The sequence below is a fragment of the Muntiacus reevesi genome, chromosome 1, assembly GCF_963930625.1.
Source record: "Muntiacus reevesi chromosome 1, mMunRee1.1, whole genome shotgun sequence".
Taxonomy (NCBI): Eukaryota; Metazoa; Chordata; class Mammalia; order Artiodactyla; family Cervidae; genus Muntiacus; species Muntiacus reevesi.
In genome coordinates this window covers 273,727,121-273,749,601 of record NC_089249.1, presented here as the reverse complement: position 1 = coordinate 273,749,601, position 22,481 = coordinate 273,727,121, and the positions used below count along the sequence as shown (strand labels likewise).

Below are 22,481 nucleotides of genomic sequence, written 5' to 3'. Positions count from 1 at the left end.
TACTCCAGTCTCCTCATTCATTTTTAATGCTTCACTCCCTGAGATCTTTACCACCTACTGGGTCTCTTAGGAGAAGCAAGACAGCAGCTACAAATCAACCTTTCCACAGTGAAAGGCAATAAGTATTCAGGGTTTGCTGCGAAATGCCAGCACTGAGAGGCACCTGCCTCTCCTTTCCATCGGGGGGCGGGGGGGGAAGAACTAAATGAAAGGGAGATCGCCCAGAGAACCAGGCACTGCCTCGCCAATGCACAGAGCTTCTCCAAGCTCCACGGCCTTGCGCAGGGCTGTGCAGAGGTTTTCAAACAGCAGAATTCCCCACAGGCTGTGCCCTGAACTATTTGTGCTTATCATTCTTTGGAAGAAACATTTATCAGTGTTTAAATCGGACCATTTTGGCACTGCATGTGTGGGACCTTACTGGAATTCTCTTAATACCAGAACTGGGACTTTTATAGACAAGGGGCTCCAGCTCTTGGGTTAAGGTGGGCCAGCAAACCAAACTGAAAATCACAGGAAATCAGCCTGGAACACAGGGAAACCCAATGTTGATAGGTATCTAGTTAAAATATTGCTTGAAAAAAAAAATTTTTTTTTTTTGGCTTGTGTTAAGAAAGCTAAGATTAATTTTATTTCATGTAATTAGCTGATGTGTCTACTTCCTCAGGTCCTCTGGGTGCAATTATAGGTTGAAAAAAACAGATGACTGTGGGAGAAATCAGAGAACGCTGTGCCCATGGCCTTCGCACTCACCGGGTCAGCAGCATACAGCCTCTACTTAGCTCTCAGAGCTTGAGCACAAAGGAGATCATTCCTACGAGAGCGTGTGTTTCAAAGAAATAAACACATGTGCTCTATTGCCAGCTCTAAAACACATCATCTTAACTTGAGGGGGCCAATGTTTCTCAATGCTGAGAACTCTGAGACTAGGAAGCTCCGAAGCACTAAGGAAGGATCTCGGTTAGGCTGGGGAGGACTCTGGATTTCGCTCCTTTTTATGAGGCAGGAAATAAAAGCATATTTGTCTAGAATAACTTTCTGTTTGAACAATTTCATACAAAGCCTAGGAGAGTACATGGACCATACTTAAGGAGGTCAGTAACTGATGTCATTGATCCTTTTCCTGAAAAACTAAACAAACAAAAAGAAACAAAGAAAAAAAAATCTGCCAGGAAGGTGTGAACTCAATGAAACAAATGTAACTTTACCACTGCAACTCAGCCTAGCACCAGCTATCTACCTACAGGAAGTCTAAACTCAACATCTACAAAAGCACAGTTTAAGTCATTTCACTGGGCCAGGCCAAGATTGCTAACAGAAAGACGGCCGTCCGTGTTTCAGAGGAGGGTGGCAGAAGAAATTTCCCTCTAGACTCCTTTTCGGGCTTGAATGAGACTACAAAAATCTATAAGCTCCTAAAGATACCCAAGTAGGTTTCTCTGTCCTCTTGAGTTTCTTTCCACCCAGCTCTGCTGTAGCAGGACTCACAGGATTCCAGAGACACAGAATGGATCAGACCTATTTGTTCTTCAGGGCTGCCCTAGGTAATACACGCAGGAACAAGGGCTGCCTTGGCTGCTGGAGGGGTTCTTGGCAGCAGCTGGAGAAAAGAAGAAACCCAACCAGAGAAGGACACCCACGGCTGAGGCTGCTAGGGTGGTCCAGGGGGTAAGCATTAAGCTCGGTGGCTGGGGAGAGGGAGAGGGGGAGAGAGAGAGAGAGAGAGAGAGAGAGAGAAAAGCAGGCCCAGGGATGATACATAAAAGCGACAGGCCCAAAAAAAAAAAAAAAAGTCAACATCCAAAGAGCGATTTCTGTACACTTAAAACAAGGAAGGCAGGAGGCATAAATAGGCTCAGAGGCGGGGAAATGGGCCAGCTTCCTTGCGCAGACCAGAGGCACGAGGTGCTGAGTTTACAGGGAGGAGGGGAGGCCTGGGGTGCCTTGGCCGACCCGGCCCCCGGAGAACTCCAGAGGGACCTTCTTGCTTGTGCCTGGTCTCTGCACTGTGACGAGGCCTCGCTAGACTTCTAGATGGAAGTCAGGCGCGTGGGGAGAGTTTTCCAGGCCGAGGCTGCCGCTGCGCTTTGGAAAAGTGAAAGTGAAGTTGCTCAGTCGTGTCCGACTCTCTGTGACCCCATGGACTGTAGCCTACCAGGCTTCTCCAGCCATGGGATTTTCCAGGCAAGAATACTGGAGTGGGTTGCCATTTCCTTCTCCAGAGGATCTTCCCAACCCAGGAATCGAACCCAGGTCTCCCATATTGCAGGCAGACGCTTTACCCTCTGAGCCACCAGGGAAGCCGCTGTGCTTCGGACCAGAGGCTAAAAACACTCCAGTCACTCAGGGGCAGGAACCTGTCCTGGCAGGCCTGGCTTTCTGGGATCCCCCTCCTAAGGGGGTGGAGGGTGCGGGCACACAGACCCCCAGGCTCTCACAGCACCCGGGGAACGCTCTGGGCCGAGGTTCAGCACAGCTGTTTCCCAAACCGACGGGGATTATCAGGAAATCACAGCCCCTTTGATCGTTTTTCAGTTTGGGGAGGTGATTTCAAAAGCAAAAGGGCTTAGAGGTCTCACAATGCACTCACATTCTGTCACTTCCAAGTTCAGTTTCAGGTTCCCAGGGCTATTTAAAAACAAAAAAGGCAAAGCCCACTCAGGAACAAGGTGGTTAGAGGTGGTGACCATATATTCCAAGAAGCCAGTTAACTGGAAAGTTCCAAAACAATATCCTTCTGTCTTCATTTTCCTGAGGCAGGGAGTGGGGAAGGCATGGACCCCACATAAACACACATGTGTGCTTGCGCGTGTACTCACACCTCTAAAAGGAAAGAGCAAACACTGACACCCTTTTCAGGGGCCCGCGCAGAGCAGATGAGAAGTTAGCCTTTAAATGCTGGCACATTAATCCTATCCGCAGTGTGCAGAAGTCAGTTCCAGCAGTGAGACAGCCTCACCAACAGGAGCTAAGGTTCTTTGGGCTCCAGTTCTTAAAATAACCAGCTCATGAGCTCCTCTTTCCACAGACCCAATTTCATCTGAAGTTCTTTCTAGACCCAACAGCAACGGGCTTTCACTGCAAGGCTCCCCCGTGAAATTCTGCATCTTCGATGCATGCTGCCGTTCTTGTTATACTCAGGACAAGCCGAGCAGCTTAAGAAGTCCTGAAGTCACCCCACCCAGGAGAACACCACATCCAAACCAGTGGAAGAGCAAGTTCTACGCGCAGTCAAAACAAATAAAGACGAAACGGGTAAGGTAGCAGCTTCCATTGTTCGCCACTGTAGGTAAGACTCTTCTTACATGCCACATTCCGCAGGGGCAGAAACTGTTTGGTTAGCATTAATTGAAGCCAACAGCAAAAAAAAAAAAAAAAAAAAAAAGAAAAGAAAAAAGTTACCAACCATCCAATGTTTCCTGCTTGCCCCTTCCTCTCAAAATGTTGACTCAAAGAAAATTTAACAGGGCAGAGAGAGACATTTGGAAATGTGACAGAAAAACAAGTTCTAACTCTCAGCTGTGTATCAGACTTGGCTGGATGCCTCTGGTTCAAACTATGGAGGAGGGTGGGTTTGTTTTAAAGCAGCAGAGGCTCAGAGCACTCGCAGGGGATTCTGGCTGGCTCAGGCAGGCGCTGGGCTACTGCCACTTACACCCGGGGCATCCTGAGGGTCCTTTCCATCCCTCCAAACCACGTCTGGGAAGGAGACGCTGGCACAGACAGGGGTTCAAAGTAGAAAACTGACAAGGTACACAGAGACAAATTTCATACATTTTTAGGCAGTTTTCACTGACATCTTCTATGTTTCTTCCTTCCAGGGAACAGAAAGAAGATAGAAGCCTAGTTATGCAGAGTACATGCGACTTGTACAGACAAAATGAAGGCAGATCTTGTTTGGAAAAGTACAGTCTCAAGGATAACCAAGGTAGGCCTGTTTTCATCCCACAAAATGACCTTTCACATTACAGATACATCATGGAGCTAAGGATGTCTCCCCCTTTTCTTCTGCTTCCTCTGCCCAAATCCACTTTCACCTACAGGCAGTCTGCTGAAACTTTATGAAGCGAAGTTGAATAGTTTCTGGGCTAAGACCTTAAAATCCAGTGCAAACCAGGGCTATGCAGGAAACAGGAAAGGCCCAACAGGAATGCTACCACCTGGAACAACTACAGCTGGCTCCTGTTCTTCTAGAAACTGTTCTTTTGATATTGTCTCTACAATAAAGAAATTCAGGGAGGAGAAGGATTATCCAAGACATGAGTCTTAAAGATGAGACAGAACCCTGAAAAATCAACTTAACTGAGAATTGGTGATTCTGATGGCCAACTAGCAAGCTTTTGGGTATTAAAGATCCACTACCTTTCAATAACAGCAACCAGGGTTCCAGACCCTGCTAGGGTATCTCAGAGGAGTGAGGAAATCTAGGTGTAGGTGAGGGCACACCTTGACGGCAGGAGGTGAAAAGGGAGACGGGACCAGGTCCTAGGAGTAAGAACCCTGACCTGAGGCGGTGGCCAGCGGGCAGTGCCATGGCCGAGGTACAGCGGCCCATCTCTCCGGCCCAACCTCCTGGTCCTGACCCCCCGAGCCAACTTGCAGCACTTGGAACCAGCCTGTTCTGCAATATATCTCAACAATATATCTTAATATATCTTGCAGCTTTTTTTTTAAAAAAACATTTCTGCAAAACAAGGAGGGCCAGAATGAGATGCAAAACTTAAAGATGGCAAGAGTTATCTGTATTAACAGATAATCATAACAAATCAGATAATACATAATCAAAAACATAATCAAATCAGATTTTAAGGGTTAGTTACAATCAATCTGCAAGGGAACTTGTGCGCTCCCAGAAGGAATCTATATTCTCAAAGAATAGTGTATTGCCTCTATAACAGTGTTGCATGCAAGGACAGTGTCCATGTATTCAAAACCGAATTCTGTACACAAGAGGATGAGGCATCTTCCTTAGTGGACAAAAATAAGAATGATCACCACTGTGCAGCTCACAGAGTCTCCATAAAGATACTAAAAACATAACTGGTTATAAAAACTTAGCTACAAAAAAAATCCACTAGGCTTAGGGTCAAAAGAGGACAGATTCCCAAAGCCTGATCCAGAGATATGCTGAAAAAAAACCGATCGCTGGAAGGCTCTGCAACAGAGGCACGTCTGGCTCTGACTTTATAACCAACAGAGAAGGACCCAGAACATTGGTTTATGTGCCCACGTTCTCCTGCTGAACAACAGGGCATGCTTAGGGGCATCAAAAGCAGGAGAGGACCCAACTCGTGCTCTAGGACCCTACAAGGGAAGGGCGTTTTATCACCAGGGAACTCTGTGGGCAGCAAGCAAGAACGGAGCCCAGGAACTCAAGCCTTCCTGTATCTCCAGTATCATCAGCCAGCGGCGATTTCCAGGAAAATGTCCCAGCAAGTAGCCAGAGCTCTGGAAGTACAGATATTCATGGACTTTGAAAGACAGGCTCTCTCCTCGTGCTCTGGAAGGCACCGAGCCCTGCTGCCCGTGGGTTACTGCAGCTGGGGGCTCACGGCAGCAGCAAGGACATGCGAAGCACCTGAGTGTCCGCTCACCTGGCCTGGTCAAGCAGAAGGAACACACCTCCTCCCCAAACCAAACTGCCTGAAGGTAAACCACCTTCTCTCACTAAAGGATGAAGTACAGAAAGATCTGAAGATCTATGAGGGATGGGCTGTCATCTCAATCTCCCTTCCTACTTGCAATTTTGTTTCCCTGACTTTGAAGAATAGGAGAAGCAAGCTAGAATGTTGAGAAACGACATGATTACATTGAAACAAAAGGTTTGAAAAACAAAGCAAAAGTACACAAATTGTTTGTACAAAATAATTGTTAGAAGTACTGCCACTGTTTGTTGGTTTAGTCGCTCAGTCCTGTCCGACTCTTGTGACCCCATGGACTGTAGCCCGCCAGGCTCCTCCGTCCATGGGATTTTCCGGGCAGCAGTACTGGAGTGGGGTGCCATTTCCCTCTCCAGGGGATCTTCCCGACCCAGGGATCCAAGCCTGGTCTCCTGCACTGCAGGCAGATTCTTTACCAACTGAACTATGAGAGAAGACCATTGTTTAGATTTGTAATAAATGCATCCTTGAAATTTTTGGGAAAAGGAAATCATTTTAAATGTACCTGAAAGATTGGAGATTTTCATACATGCTACTAGAACTCCATTTGTGAAGTGCACAATCTTTTTATGAAACAATTCACACCAAAAGTGCCTTCTGCAATCATAGGCATCTACAATTCCTTCATAGATCCACATAAACAGGGATACATAGATACACAACATGAAGTTGAGACTGAGGGGCAGGCAAAGAGAACGTGGAAGAGAACGTACACTGCGCAGCATCCTCTACAGATGATCTCGTTATTTATCTGTGAAGCCCAGGAGAGAAAACAGCTCTGTATCCCCTGGAGCCCCAAACACAAGCAGTGTTCCTTCCCATAGAGCCAACCCTGCCCGTTCTCAGCCCGTCCCCCCTCCTATCTTCTGCAGAGCATCTGCAGGCCTGAAGCCGCCCGCCTCTCTCAGCCAAAGGTGTGGAAGGCGGCCCAGAGCGGACATGGATCTCAGCAGAGGTGCGTGCAGGTGTGCCAAGGAGCCCTGGCCGCCCCCGGGGTGGGGAGGGGGCAGAAACAGCCCCAGTGTCCCCTGTAGGAACACATCGAGCTAGCCAGGTGGCCGAGCCCACAGACGCCAGGGAAGGCAGGGAACCAGACAGGCTGGTGCTGGGCATGGCCCGGAGCCTCAGCCCTGAGAAGGCATACCTGTGCACACAGGAACGGGGAGAGGACGTGGACCAGGGGGGTGAGGCCACACCCCCAAGCACTGCAGGCCTGGCCAAGGAAGGCTTAGCCAGCAGGAGGAGAAGGGACGACAGAGGATGAGATGGCTGGATGGCATCACCGACTCAATGATGAGTTTAAGTAAACTCCGGGAGTTGGTGATGGACAGGGAGGCCTGGCGTGCTGCAGTCCACAGGGTCACAAAGAGTCGGACACGACTGAGTGACTGAACTGAGCAGAGATGACTTCGTTTTCCTTCCCTCTGTTGTTTAGATTTCTTTCCCCTCTAAGCTTTGTCTTTCCATGATGAAGGAAACCTGAGTGTTCAGGGGGCAGACAGAGCTCACAAAGACAGCCTTGAAGATGATGGCCTGCTCAAGAAGCCCACGGCCCCAGGACTGAGTTGCCTGAGCAGAATACCTGAGTCCAGTGCTTTACTTTAGCGCTGAGGGTGGTGGGATGAATGGCTGCTTAGATAACGACAGTTTTAGCATCACATTTTTTTCATGGCTTGTGTGTGTGTGCGTGTGTGTTTCATGGCTTGTGTGTGCTTGTGTCTTGTGTGTGTGTGTTAGCCAGTCACTCGTGTCTGACTCTATGGGACCCCAGGGACAGAAACCCACCAGGATTCTCCAGGCGTGAATACTGGAGTGGATTGTTTTCATTGCTTAGAAATTTTTAAAAAGTTTTATTTTGGTCCTGGGTACAGCAAAAGGAATTGCAGTGCACGATTTTAGGTCTTTGTTTGGTTTTACCAGCAAAGGTCATATGAACATGGAGTGAGGCCCTCAAACAGTAACCTTCACATGCTTTTGGGGGGTGTTGGAGAGAGTTACAAAAAGAAAAAAGAAAAAAGCAAGAAAGCACTGGAGGTCAGGAAGTCATAGAGTAATTTGTTGCTGAACATCATGGTCACCAGATGTGGGGAATATTTCCCCCTAGGGCAATTAAAGACCAAACATTCTAGTTGTCTGCTTGAATTTATGTTAAAAGATAGATAACTTTTTCCTTTCTCTTTTCTGGAAAGGGTAAAACCTTTTGATCCTCACCAAAGTGAGGGAGAAAGCAAATTGTACTTATGTATTTACTAAAAGCTATGATAGGTTCAACCACAACTAAAATAGAATGATCTAAAGTACTTCAGTGTCAACTGTCACATTCATATACTATGAATACTCATAAGGCAACCAGCTATCCCCAGATATTTTCAACATGACCAGTAAAAAGTACAGAATTTTGAAAGGCCGAACACCAAATCAGAGTGACATGTGACTGGATAGAAGGCTTGGAAAATAAACCTCTGGGCTTGTGAAAAGAAACGATACAGCTGAACCCTGTGCAACAGGGGAGTTAGGGGCAATGAGCCCTGTGCAGCTGAAAATCCACACAGAACATTACAGCTAGCCTTCTATATCCAGGGTTCTGCACCCAAGGATTCACCCAACCAGGGATCATGTGGTACTGTAGTATTTACTACTGAAAAAAATCCACATATGTGGACTGGCTGGGTTCAAACCCATGTTGTCCAAGGGTCAACTATATTTTCCCATGCACATAGCACTTATTAATCTCAAAAGTATCATGTGAAGGCTATCCTTCACATGATATCTGCACAATTGATGATTTTGTGCATTTTCAATGGAATTGCCTTCTTGAATTTTCAGTGTCATGTCTTTTCAAAAACTATTCCCAGGTTTTATTCCCTTTGAGTCTGCAATGATGAAATGTTGCTCACTGCCTGTCTTATGACTTTGCAACTATTAACTTCATAACATATAGCAAATACATAGTGTAGTATGCAGACAGGAAAAATTATCTGTGTACTTACAAAAGCCAGAGGAAGAAAAGTTTATTTGAGATATAAGATTTGGAAAGGCAAGCTTGGGTTTCATTGGGAATTGAAGTGTAAATAGTTTTAAGTTCCTCTAAGATGTCTAGACCAATGTATAGTCTCCTTTGTTCAGGGCGATGACTTCTAATCTTAGATTTGTGACACCCTGGGGTGTCTCCATACATCCTCTGGAAACGTGCTAAAATTCCCTCCACAAAAATGCTAAGTAAAATAATTTAAATTCACTTAAAAACTATGCTACACATGTTTGGAGGCAAGGCCGGATGTCCTGGAATCAAGAGAACAGTCGTTAAGTATTATAAAAGCGTGCTAGCTGCTCAATTACATTTTAGTCTAAACCAACTGATGAAGAGGTACAATAAACAAATGAAATCACACAAGATAAGGAAACCTGTATGTGTGATTTTATAGTTGGAGGAGACAGCAAAGGAGCTGGTTCTTGTTGTTACACTTTTTTAAAAAGTAGAAAGATTTTTTAAAATTTGTTTTGTTTATGGGTCTGCCTTGCTACCTGCAGGTCTTCTCCAGCTGCCCGGGGTTGGGGGGCTACTCTCCAGTTGTGGGGTGCAGGCTTCTCATTGTGGTGGCTTCTCGTGTTGCGGGACACAGGCTCGAGAGCTCTGACTCAGGAGCTGTGGTGCGTGGGCTCAGCAGTCTGGAGGCATGTGGGATCTTCCTGGACCAGGGATTGAACCCGTGTCCCCCACACTGGCAGGCGGATGCTTCTTCACCACTGCGCCACCAGGGAAGCCCCTGGGACACCATGTTTCTGGAAAACCCTTCTGGACCTCTTTTTTTACTAACGCCTGAATCAGCTTGGCCTGACAACTGGAACCCAGTCACAGCCCCTCGCCACCTGTTTGCACTAAGGTTCTGGGGCCTTAACGTTGGCTTCGAGGATCTCTCTTCCGTATCAGTTTCTTTAAAACGAACAAACAAATAAACACCAACCACAGGCAGCGGCACCTAGACACGGTAAGCTTAATTTTGACAGCTTTCCCCTCTGGTTGACTTAGATTTTATCCTGAGGTTACACGGAATTAGGTATTACTGCTCTGCAAAATCCACTTCTTAACTTCCCTGGTCAGCACGTTTTTACTATAGCTTCCAAGTTGCCCATAAGATTTCCTGATGAGTTGCTCTCTTAGGCCTCACAGCGTTCTTTATTCAGAACACCCACTGCAGTTGTCTGACAAATCTGAACATGGATTTCTTCAAGAGCCACACACATCTGCACTCAAAAATGACATCACTGGAAAAAAAAGAACCTTTTTTTTTTCATTAAACAGGCCTGCCTTTTCCCTAGAGAACCCAACTTCACTGTTTCCTTTTCATTTTTCATATCATTGCCTATTTAAACTTAGACCCACAAGAATTCCAGTGAGAATTTTTTTTTTTTTTTTACCAAGTAATTTTCATTTAATCCTTCATCCACCTTGTGTGCTGAGCTGACCAACAGAAGTTCCTTTTAAACGAGGTCTGTTGAATCATGCTTCAACAGTCGTCTGAAGAGTCAAACATCTGAAAGTTACAGAAGAAAAGAAGAAGAAGAAGAAAAAAAAGTACACTTGCCTTATTTGTCGCAGTAGCACTGGATCCAGGGACCACGGGCACGTTCGTCACTTGAACCGAAAGATAATTATTGTCTATGAGCGGCCAAGCCCCTTCCACTTTGCACGTCTGGAAGTGATCCTTGAAAGTTCTAAGGTGAGGGTCTCCGAACAAGCCACAGAAAAGGTAATTGGGGGGGCTCTGGTCCCCGCCCCTGTGTTCCCTGGCTCCCGCGTGGCTGTGATAGTTACAAGGGTCATGCGTCACTTCCGGGTTGGTAGACGACGTGGGTCCATCCTTGGAACAGTTCCTCTGGCTCATGAGGTCGCTGATACCCAACACAGCAGAATGGTACACCAGGTTACCACGGCAGGCTTTGGAAGTCCGCTGGGTGCAGCCAGCATAGGCCCGCAGAGCTTTGCAGAACTCTGAGTCGAAGCCATCGACGGCGGAGTTCAGGTGCGAAGTCAGGGACACAAAGTCCGTGGTGCATTTCTGGATTCGACACTGCGCCGGCTGCTGGCAGTCACCTAGGAGAAAGAAGGGTGAGACCGACTGCTTTTAAAAGGCTTCACAACTTTCTGAGCTGCATGAGAAAACGACATTCTCCTCTGGGAACTGTTGGTTCTATTTCCTCTACTCCTATTTTAAGAAGGCCTTCAGAAATAGGGTTGCATTGTGGCTTCTTGGCCTCTCACAAAGTAAGCCCTGGGAGAAGCACTGCATGCAGATGGTTAACTTAGCAACTAAAGCAGGGGCCATGGCGAGTGAACAGGAGTTTAGCCAGGTGTTCTTAGGCTAAACTACAAGGGAACGATAAAGGAAATATTTTATCAACTTTGCTCTTATTTATAGATTTTGAGAAAGATCCCTTTGCTCTAAGGCCAAGTCAAAGATGGAAACTTTGTTTTGATTTTGAAAATTGCGTAAGTAATTTGCTTTGAAAAGCATGGTCTGTACACAAAACCATGAGTAAAGCCTGTACACTTCAGGAAGGGGAAACTTAAATTATAGCATGATTAGTTAAAACACCCTTACCCGATCCTACTCCGGCTACAGGGAAAGAATACCAGGAAAAAATCCAGGTATTAAGTTATTCTGTCTTTCTTGAGAAATGTTTACCAACAAATTGCATATAAACTAACACACATAATCCCCTGGATTCTACAAAGTGTAAATGATCCTTTGAAAAAGTTAAGTGACTGATTTGACCAAGTTAGGTATTCACTATCCCATAACATCTATCACCCCAGGATTGTAGCTCCTCAACAGTTCACAGTAAAAGTATACTAACTCAAAATGTACACAATGCTGACAGCTGATCCCACCAACTATGTTTTTTTCTAGAGACAGAACCAGAGACAGAATTCTTTGAGTATATATAAAACTACTTTTCCCCCTTAAATCAACGATTCACATAAACTTAATGATTTAAGCAAAGCTAACATAAAGGAATGAAAAATCATACGATTACTGCCCTACTATTTAAACAGTAAGTTTTCAAATTATGGTTTACCCCTAACTTCTTGTACAAAAGTTTGCAAAATCTCTCAAAGCACAAGACCCACAGTGAACTGCCAATATACTAGGTCAGTGTGTGTACTCATCAGTTTAATGCTGTATTCCTTAAAATGAGAACACCAGAATCACGGAAAAGAAAAACAATGTTCTTTATTGTCCACCTCAAGTTTTATAGAAATGAACTGTAACATGTATTTGTGCTATGTGCACATTCTTTATAGGTATCTCAACTATGGAGGAGCCTCAATCTCAAGTCTTAGGTTCCTCATCTGAGAATTAAGTAGGTTGTTCTAAAGTAAATTCTGTGATCTTTTCTAGGCATGAAAATATCCGAGGGGGTCCATCAGTCAGTAAAGTATTATTAGATGTGTAATTATTCAAGATTTAGGCATAACAAAACTTCAGGATGATATCAAGATTTAGGACATTATCTGATAAAGACTTAAAACTAACACTAATAATCATCGTAGAAAGATATTTTAGTCTTTTCCATAGTAAACTGCCTTTCAACGAGTGAAATAGCCTGTAATCTTTGTTCAAGGCATCAGCTGGGAAAACAAGGAGTAGAAGATGACGGCCTCATAAGGCACTTCCCCAGACATTCCTAAGTTTCCAAAACCAAAAAGAGAAAATGTAGTCAAGACTGGATATCTGACTTAACACAAGTAAAAGAGAAGATTAAAATATTTTACTATTTTGGAGCTGTGAATTTACAGCTATTACTTAAAGGCACTAAATAAAAATCACAGATACATCTTTATGCGTGTGGCCTCTTTTTTGTTTTCTCACTCCAAAGTTGACAAAAGCAGTTCTAGTATTTATAGAATTCCTCTCTACAAAGTAGATCAAATCATCTTTCAACTGTTTTTACTCAAAAAGGCAAAAGTGGAAACAAAAAAATAAGACCAGCCAACAACCCCCAATGTGGCATTAAAGCCATTTTACAGATGGGAAAATCAAGACAAAGGGACATTTCCAAAGGCCTTGTCCTGGCTGGACTGTAAACTGCCAGCATGAAGCCCAGGACATGGTGCCTTTCCTCAAATCTCGTTTTCATTCCCCCAACAAAATTTCTGATTCTCAAGACAGTACTTTATAGCTTTAGGGAAAAAAAAAAAGATGTCAGGAACAGCAACATCTTTTCTCCCTTTCTTTTAAAATCAGATTCACAGCAAGCAGTAAGCAAGAAAATAAATATATGAGCCAAGGCTCATTCAGTAACGAAGAGCTTTTGGACAATGCATAAATGACAGCACAAGAACTTTCCGCTAAACTTGCAGTGCCTATTCTGTTCTTTTTATGGTCTATAAAATCTAGCCGAGCGTACACTTACTTATAATTATTTCAAATAGTCATAAAAATATCAAAAGTAAGACCAGCAGATGCAACTGTTTAGAATGGAAAACCAGAATCTAGACTCCCAGATCCTTTTTTGTTCCCTTCCTCCCTTCCCCATGCCCTTTTTCATAGCAGGTAGGGGCTGATTCCTTTGAGAAATCTCAGACAAAACACAGTTCCTTGGATTCCTATGTTTTGGATGAGGTTTCTAACAGACTTTTTGAATAGAGATGGTGGGATGGAGGAGGGCTAACCAGAGAGAAAAGTGCATGTGGGTCAGCAGTTTCAGCCCTATCACAGGCTCCTCTATATAATGACTAATTTGCAGCATACACCCAGAAATACCCAGGCTTCATGAATTTATAATGACAATGCTCACTTTGCCTGTAAGGTAAGCCTCCTGTCAAAATGCCAAGACAATGCAGAGCAGAAACAATTTCAAGGATGCAGCCAAGAAAACCATGAAGTGTATGAGTAAGCAAGGAACTCCCATACTGGATCTCCATTCAGGAAGTGCAGAGGTTTGCTTCAGAAAAAAAAAAAAAAGAAAGAAAGACTAAAAGTATTCTTTTCATTTCCCAAGGGCAGAATTCAACCTCTGCAGCTACAGATCTATTTTTTTCAAATCATACCATCTATGATGTGATCGTATTTTCATCCCAGTAAATGAAGTTTACTAAAGGATTTGTTAGTCTAGAGCTCTCATGAATGATCCACATAAGACCACCTCACCATTCAAGGCGGTTTCTGCAATGTCAGGCCTGCATGGGTGAATCTGCAGCCCAATCATCAGATTATAATAAAAGAAATGAGATATGCTGAAATGAATTAAGTGAAACGGAGAGCCATCTGGGGTGTGGAGGCAAATTATAAGGATCCAGGCATAAAACATATGGGGGCCCATCTGTAAAGAGCATGAGGTGAAGCTGGTTGCTCTGAGGAGACACAACCCCTGCATTTCAATAGCACCATTCTTCAAAGAAATCTCTCAAAAGGAGCCCTCTTTCCTAAAACCAGATTAATTGCTTCATTCCAACAAGCTATGCACAGATATCACTCACCACAGCAACTCTGGGTAGAATCTAATGGGGACTTCAGTGTGAGCACATTAGGATACAGACAGGAGTTTCACATTCCAAGTTCTTGAACTAAGGCACCTTAATTTTCTACACCTTTAAACCAACTTCTTAGGCCTTTCAGAGGCCATAGAAGAAAGCTTCAAGGACCACATTCCAATCCTGTTACAGGACCCTGTGGCAACTAAAGGAAACAATATCCAAGCAGTCAAGAGGGTCACAGTCCTGCCCACCAGCTCAATTTCCATTTCAAGAAATCTACACTTTGACATTATGGGCACTTTTTTTTTGTTTTTATTTTTTTTCACACAAAACACTCCTGAATATATTTTTTGACACGTCATAAAGTTTTCCATGCAACCGTGAGCAGACTGACTTTTTTCTAAGGTTCCAAAATCACGAAAAAAAAACCTTCATCATTGTAAAACTTGCTATTTACACTCTCTATTAAAGACTTCAGTCTGTTTCCACAAGTGACTGTGTTAAAATGCAGCTGTTACATCACAATGCAAAGTTACGCAAAACTAAATTTAGTCGTCTGCTCAAATGTCACATTTTTTCCCCATTACTTAAAAGACCTCCCGGATTTTTAACACCGCTGGTATGACTTAATAAATAAATAAAAATTAACTCTGGCACAGTTGGGTGGCATTACAGTTCAGTATTCTCCAGATCAGAGCGTTGTGATTGCTGCCCCACAAATACAGGACAAAAAGATCTCAAAGGATAACGTATCTAATGCTCTAGGTGCTCTCAAACTAAAAGATAAATTGTCTTTTTCAATTTGGCATTGAAAAAACTTTTTGTCTAGATATGCTCCTAGGGATGGTACTTATTTGTAAAGGGCGTTCTAGATGTTTCCCCCCCAGATTTCTTGAGCTATAACTGACATATATCTTTGTGTTAATTAAAAGACCTTAAAAAGAAAAACAGGCAATACACGCTGGAAGGCTCATCATCGCAAAGACGAAGGTTTTACTTCGCTAAGAACAGATTCCTCACTGCTGCCTCCACCAAGGAAGTTCCCAAAGAGATCGGTCACTCTCCTGGGAACTCCTCAAAACACGCGGCTAGCCACAAAGCACGAAGTTTTTCCAAAGAGGGGGTGAAAGCTGAAATTAAAAGAGGCTTTCGCAAATATGAAAGCGATCTCAGTTTAAAGAAGTCCTTAAGTGACTTCGAGATGAACCCCCAGGTTTTCAAACGGGTAGAATTATCTTCCCATCGGGTGCCATTTCTTCGCCTCGACGCCACCCCCAACTCCAGGGCAGCAGCAGCAGCCAGGCTCCTCGTCTCCCCAGCCTAGGAGGCGAAGGCGGCGGCGGCGGCGGAAACCTGATCCCAGCCTGACTTTCAGTAAAACACCCTTGCAGAGAGCAATAAGGCATCCGGAACGTTTGTCTCGGGAGCGCAGCCCCCCGCCCGCGCGCTACATCTTTGATAAGTGGCTGCGGGAGGAGAGATCCATCCACGGTCCGAGCAGAAGGCGGGGACGGCGGGGACGGCGGGCGGGAGGCCGCTCCCGTGTGCCCCGGGCGCGCCGCTCGGTCGGCGGGTGTGTTCTGCGCCGCGCCGCCAGCCCGGCCACGGTGCGGGTCAGGAGCTGCGGAGGCCTTTCCCGCCCCGGCCAGCGCCTTCTGCCCCCCGGGGGTGGGGGGATCGGGGAACCCAGCCACCCCCCCACCCTAGAGGCGGCTCCCACCCGCCCAGCGCGCGCGTGCCCCCCGTACCTGCATGAAGCAGCCCGAGGCTGAGCAGCAACAGCAGCAGCAGCGCCAGGGGCGGCGGGCCGAGCCCCGGGCGGCGGCGGGGGCGGCGGCGCGGCTCAGCCCCGGCTGCAGCGGCTGCGGAGGCTGGGGCGGCGGCGGCGCAGGAGGGCGATGCTGCTCTCAAGCCCATGCCCGTCCATGCAGCTCTCGTGGGCTCCGGCGAGGGCGGCGGCGAGGGCGCCGTGGCGGGTCCCGGGCCGGGGCGGCGGCATGGGCCGGAGGGCGCGCCCCGCTTCCTCTTCTTCCTCCTTCAGCCCCGCGTCGGACGCGGGCCGCCGCCGCCGCCGCCGCAGGAGCAGCAGAAGCGAGCCGGGTGCCGCGGGCGGAGCGCGTCGGCGGCGTCGGCCGCGGGGAGCGGAGGCATCGTGGCGGCCGGAGTCGGCGGGCGGGCGGAGGACGGGCGGGGAGGGCGGAGGGCGGGGAAGGAAAAGACACAAAGACAGTGAGCGAGTGCGAAGCCCGGCCGGCAGCGCGCGCGCGGGGCGTCCCCGGGCCAGCGTGGGCTCGGCGGGCGCGGAAACGCACCGGACGGAGCCTCCAGCGGCGGCCCGCAGCCGCCGGCGGCCCCGATCGCTCTGTGCCGCCGGGCCCCCCGCGCTCGATCAATCTCAGCCCCGCACTGCCGCCCCGCCCCTCCCGAAGCCCCACCAATCCGCGCCGGCCCCGCCCCCGCACCGCACCGCCCACCCTAACCCCATTGGCCGAGAGGCGGGCGCTCTGCACTCAGACGGTCACTCATAGGGCCCCAAGCGCCGGCCCCGCCCCTCCAGGGCCCCGCCCCCTGCTCCCAGCCTCCCCGGGGTGATTCGAGTTCCGCGTCCAGCTTGCCGCCTGTCGGGTCGGCGGCGCTGCGGCCCAGCCTCCCTGCTGCTGGTTGCGGCCTCCGCGCTCCCCTCCACCCTCTCCTGCAATGTACTGTCGCCCCGCGCCCAGTGGAGACGGGCGACTGCAGCTCCGTCGTTACAAAGGAGCCGGCCTTTGGCCTCTCCGAGAAGGAAAGTGATCGGGTTCGACGTCCCTCTCCGTAACGCATTTATTTAGATCACCGCTCCCCGACCCTGTCCCTGCCCTATGGCCCTGGCTCCTCGGAGGAAACGGGCGCGTTTATGCCTAGCGCCCGGCGGCAGGTCCCTTCGAGGCCAATCGCATCTGCTGAGCCGCCTTCTGAGCCCGCTGCGGACTTTTCTAAGTAAGTTCCGTTCAGTTCAGTCGCTCAGTCGTGACCGACTCTTTGCCACTCCATGGACCGCAGCATGCCAGGCCTCCCTGTCCATCACTAGCTCCCGGAGTTTACTCAAACCCATGTCCATCGAGTCGGTGATGCTATCCAACCATCTCATCCTCTGTCGGCCCTTCTCCTCCCGCCTTCAATCTTTCCCAGCATCAGGGTCTTTCCAAATGACTCTTTTTTTTTTTTTTTTAGTAAACTCAACGCCTTCAGAACTCATTCGGGACTTTCGGTAAAGCCAGTCGCTTTGGAAATGCGAATGTGACCCGCGGTCCGGAACGAATCGGATGGCCTGGGAAGGTAGCCGCCAGCTCCCTGGTGGGGTTCGCGGGCAGCTGTGAGAGGCTCTGGTGTTCCTGTCACTCTGACATTTTTCCCTTCCTGAAAGCAGTTGGGGAGGGGGGTCTGAGAGTAGGGGGAACGTCTACGTGTTCTGTTACACTGTAGTTAGATTCATGAGGATAGTGAGTTTTTAATGCAGTGTAATTTTATACCATGATTTGTTGTTGCTCCGTGGCTTTTCCACAAATGTTCATCGTCTATTAGCAAATTAATTCAATAGCAGTTCCGTTTCTACTTTTGCGATGGGATGGTTCCAAAAATGAGAGGGAAACCAATTGCTGGCGGGAAAAGAGGCTTCCAGAGATACAGGAAGCATGTTTTATGAGGTCGATGATAGGTTCCAATTTGTTATCAGCAGGTGTGAAGTGGTATCTAATCTCAAGAATGGCCTCAAAGGCCAGGAACCACTTCATACTGTCCTCGTCTTTGCCTTTCTCCAACAGTTCAGTGTTCTTGCCTGGAGAATCCCCTGCACAGAGGAGCCTGGTGGGGCTACAGTCCGTAGGGTCGCAAAGAGCCCGACACGACTGAGCGACTTGGCGCAGCAGCCCCGCAAACAGCAATGGGCTGCCGTTTTAAATTCACTTATATCCAAGTCGCAGTCTGCAACTCTACCTGCTACATTACTCAGAATCCCTAATTTAGGAATTTTCGTATCAACCACGGACATGTTAGTATTCCACATGTTAAAAAGTGCCAATCAATGAACCAGGATAATTGAGGGCAAACTTTCCATCGCTCCAGCTTACTCATTACACACGTTCTGAATTATACAAACCACTAGCTCCCTAATGAAGGATGCCTATCTATTTTTACTGCAACTTTTCATTACTTACTTATTACATACTGTGATGACTCAAGTGGTAAACACACCTTTCACTGCCCACGATATAACCCAAGTCTTGTGTGTATCCATAATATGCTTAATAGTAGCTTCAGAGTTGCCTGGAGAAATGACTTTTGGGGGGGGGAGAGTTATGTGATATGATTTTTAGGTGATACTCTGAAGTAAACACTGTTAAGCCCCAAATTGATTTTCTTGCAATTACTACATATTACTAATGAAATCAAGTCAATGAAACCCTGGTAAACCTCTTTTTCAAAGTAATCAATGTAAACAGCGTCTTTCAAAGCATTTTGCTAACAAAGACTAATAGTAAGATGGTTCCTCTTCCTTAACCCAAGATTTAGTTCGACTCCTATGAAAGAAGAATCCCACTTTATTGGCCATACTTTAAAACATGTAACCAAGAGTTAAGGGTCAAATTCAGTTTAGTATGAGTTCAGGAGTTTTTTCACTCCTGATTTTCTATAATTTTCCTCCCTTTCCTCTTCTCCCTCCTATATCCTGTTCCTCAAGTACATGGTTGCTCTAGATTTTACCAACAGAGGGCACCCCCGAGTCACTGCACGTCCTAGCGTCCTGAAATGGAGCTATTGTTTCTTAGAGGAAAAACTTCTTTTGAGGCACTTTATTGCTCCTCTGTTGTAAACGTTTGACAAGCCCAAGATTTATACGCCTAAGAATTCACTTTTTATTGCTGCATAAGTGTTCAGCATGCTAGAGGAAAATGTTAATTTTCACAATTAAACCGCAAGGTGGTTCCTATTTTCACGACATTAGGGTTAGTTGACATTCGCCGGGTACATTCGGACTGTTAACAAGATCCCAAGTCAGCTTGGGAAGCAAGAGCGTGGTGAATGGTCAATTATAGCGAACCCACTTCCCCAGCTAGTATGCCACAAGTTAAGGAGTCTTAAGACTCTACAAAGAAAAATCTGGAGAGGGAGCTAGAACACAAACATAAAATCGATGACTTATAAAAGTTTTATATTTTAATAAAAAAGAAAACCGTGACGTGACAGCTTGCACAACTCAAACAAATCCACCCTGTTTCTTGCCCCTTGTATTCTTTCTTCCTTCCTCTTTGTTTTCAGGAAGAAAAGAGGAAACCAGAACAGTACAATTAGGGGACACAGGAAAGCATCCCACAGTATGAAGGTGCCAAATGGGTAGAAATAAAACACATGCCAGCAACATTAATGGATTCTAAACAGACGTGGTTTCTTTTCGTGAACCTTTACATGATGTCTAACCCCTGTTAATACCCAGAATCTCCATTTGCAGAGATCTACCAGGACCCTCTTCTAACAGACCACCCCGGGGCTACGATGTGTGCCACCCATTTTCGAGGAAAGGTTCCCCGATGTTCCCCGGCAAAGCCGGGGAAAAGCAGCCCGGAGCCCTAGGGCCCGGCGGCTAGCGGCTTGTGTATGGTACTTACATCATTCTTAACCCTTCCGCTCCTGGAGGGGGCTTGGCGGGATCGGGGGACCCCTGAGCTCCGGAACACGCAGCACCTGGGTGTGACAGAGGAGTTCCAGGGCCGGGGGTGAGCGCTGCGCCCCCGGAAGGAGAGGGCCCGGGGCGTGCGTGGGGCTCATCACCCGCTCGTACCCGACTGGCCCCCGCGATCCCTGCGGGCTCAGCCGCGGCTCGCGCTGCTCAGAGCGGCAGGTGCAAAAAGCATTTGGGAGTCGCTTGCCAGCGCGCGGAGGTAATGCGCTTCCTGTCCATTTATCTCAGGAAACCAGCGCAGCCTTCCCTTCCAAACAGAATTAACCTCTCATTAGCCAGCCACTCATTCCCGAGAAGGCCTTAAAAGCTTTACCAGCTCGCTAATGTATTTAGGCTTTTCTTCCAGGCAAACCCAGCCGCTACCGCGACTGCCATCAGCCCCTGGGGGGTGGGGGTGGGGCGTTCCTCTGGGCTCCCCTGGGAGCCAACCGCTTACCTTCTTCGCCCCCATCCCCCACCCCACCCAGCTTCAAGTCAGGGAAACTCTGGCCAACCCAGATCCCCAGGCTGTAATCACGGGCAGACCCGACTTGCTGCGGGAAACAGCCCCAACAAGTCCCCACTGATTTCGCGAGCGCCCCTCGCATCAAAGCCTCCAGCTCTGCGAGCCTCATAGCCGCGGCGAGGGTACCCGGGAAGGAACTTCGACGGCCAGCTGGCCCCGGGTGGTGGGCGCTGACTACCCCCTTTGGGGCGCTAGCCCCGTCCTCAGCACTGAGCAGGGTCGGGCGTGGGGGTTGGGGGGGGCAGTGTTCGCGGGGATCCGGCCGATCCAGCCGACGCCGGGAGTGGGGAATCCAGTGCGGTTCTAGGTCTGCACGTGGCAAGAAGGGGCCTTTTGCAGGGCTGGGCTTTTCTCACCCTGGCGCCCCGCCGCCCCGAGGCGGGCAGATTTATACCACACAGGTGGACGGAGACCTAAACAGAACAGTCCCGGTCGCTGCCTGCCGCTCGCCATCCCCCCCACCCCGGCCCTCCGGCCCACCGCAAACTTCAACAAAATAAACAACTCACCACAGGCATTCCCTTGTCTGCAGCACGACGCTTGCCAGCTGGGAAAATAAGCCGCAAGCCACGCGGCCGGGGCGCTGAGCGAGGCAGCGCGGCGCCCGCTTCTCTTTCCCCGGTGGGGGCGGCGGGAACCTGGGGGGGGCCGGGGAGGGGGGGCTCGCCCTCCCGGTTCCCCGACTGTGAGGGAGCGCCCGGGAAGGCGCTGCGCCCTTGCAGCCGCCGCGATCTCTCCGGCTCCCTAGGGGAGGGGGGCGGGAGGCAAAAAGCCCTTGGCTGCGTCCTTGCTTTCTCCAAGCTGCTGTCTCTTCCCTCCAGTTCGGTTCAGTTCCCTCCCGTTATCAAAGACCAGATCTAGAGGGTCTCCACCCCACCCCTCCACGTCTCCCCCTGCCGGCGCGCGCCGGATCTGGGCAGCTCGGCGGCGGAGGGGCGCGCAGCGGCGGGCCAGGACGCCCAGCCTCCGGGCCCGCTCGCCCGCGTTGCCCCCACCCCGAGGGCCGGCACAAAGAGCCTTTCACGCGGCCAAAGCCACCCTCCTCGCCGGCTGCATTGCCTTTTGCTCCCCCCGCCCCGCACCAAGTATTCCCGGTCGCTGGCTGTGCCAGCTGTCGCCAGGGCAGGGCCGTAGGGAACGTGGGCACGTGGTTCCTACTCTGCGCTTTTCCGCACAAACGCTGATGCCCCCCTTTCCACCCCTTTCCGCTGCCCACCAGCGGCGTCGAAATGCCTTCCTCGCTTTCCATACACGATCTCTGAGTGTCTTCCGAGTAGGTCTAAACTGGGGGAGGGGGGCAGTATTGGTCCTCTGGAGTTTCGCTGAAATAAGGAATCCAGCGATCTGTCCTGTCCCTCTAAAAGGGGCTTGAGTTTATAGCTTAGGACAAGCCCAGGACAACGATTTGGGAATCACGAGGGGAGAGAGGGGCTTTCCTGGTAGCACAGTTGGTAAAGAATCAGCCTGCAATGCCGGAGGCCTGGGTTCGATCCCTGGGTTGGGAAGATTCCGCTGGAGAAGGAAATGGCAACCCACTCCAGTATTCTTGGCCTGGCGGGCTACAGCCCATGGGGTCGCAAAGAGTCGGACACGACTTAGCGACTAAACCATCCCCCCGCCCCCGCCCCACCACCACCAGGGGAGAGACATCTAAGACACAGGTGAGGAAGCGTGTTATAAAGAACAAGGCCAGCCCACGCAGTGTTCAAGGGAAGACAGTCCCTTGGGTAAGAGCAGAAGGTGGGATGGCAGCGGGGGGCTAGAGGGAAGGGGCTAGCTGACCTTCCAGAGTTGAAAATAAGCATCACGGTTACTCAGCAGGAGCTATGATTATTCTATGCAATCAACGCCTGAGACGAGTAGGCTGCTTCTCCTCGTTTGGGCAAATAGCCCAGCGTCTTGACCTAGGCATTTCACCTTCTGCCTCCTTAGAAGTTTCTCCGACCCTCTCTAGCTTTTCTTCGCCTTCTACAGTCCCGCCTCTGGGGCCGCTCGGTCTGTCGCTAGAGGCAGCGAAGAGCAGGGCAAAGAGGGCGCAGTGGGAATCCAGGGAGCCCGGTCCTTCAGGGACTTTTTGAAGAGGAGTCAGACAACTGGGTCACTATCGCGAAAGGTGGG

At 48.8% G+C, this 22,481-nt stretch overlaps 1 protein-coding gene across 1 annotated transcript in view; it reads right to left on the bottom strand.

Moving 5' to 3' along the window:
• The window catches only part of RGMB (repulsive guidance molecule BMP co-receptor b), a 28,102-nt gene extending 7,139 nt beyond the window's left edge, over positions 1-20,963 (bottom strand). Inside the window, exons 1-4 of the mRNA XM_065919420.1 lie at positions 20,873-20,963; positions 19,785-19,860; positions 15,891-16,177; positions 10,247-10,755 (exon numbers count right to left, since the gene is read on the bottom strand). Of these exons, the coding sequence (XP_065775492.1) occupies positions 10,247-10,755; positions 15,891-16,177; positions 19,785-19,789 (801 nt within the window). The 5' untranslated portion in view covers positions 19,790-19,860; positions 20,873-20,963. The remainder of the gene's footprint in view (positions 1-10,246; positions 10,756-15,890; positions 16,178-19,784; positions 19,861-20,872) is intronic.
• Between the last annotated feature and the right edge of the window lie 1,518 nt (positions 20,964-22,481).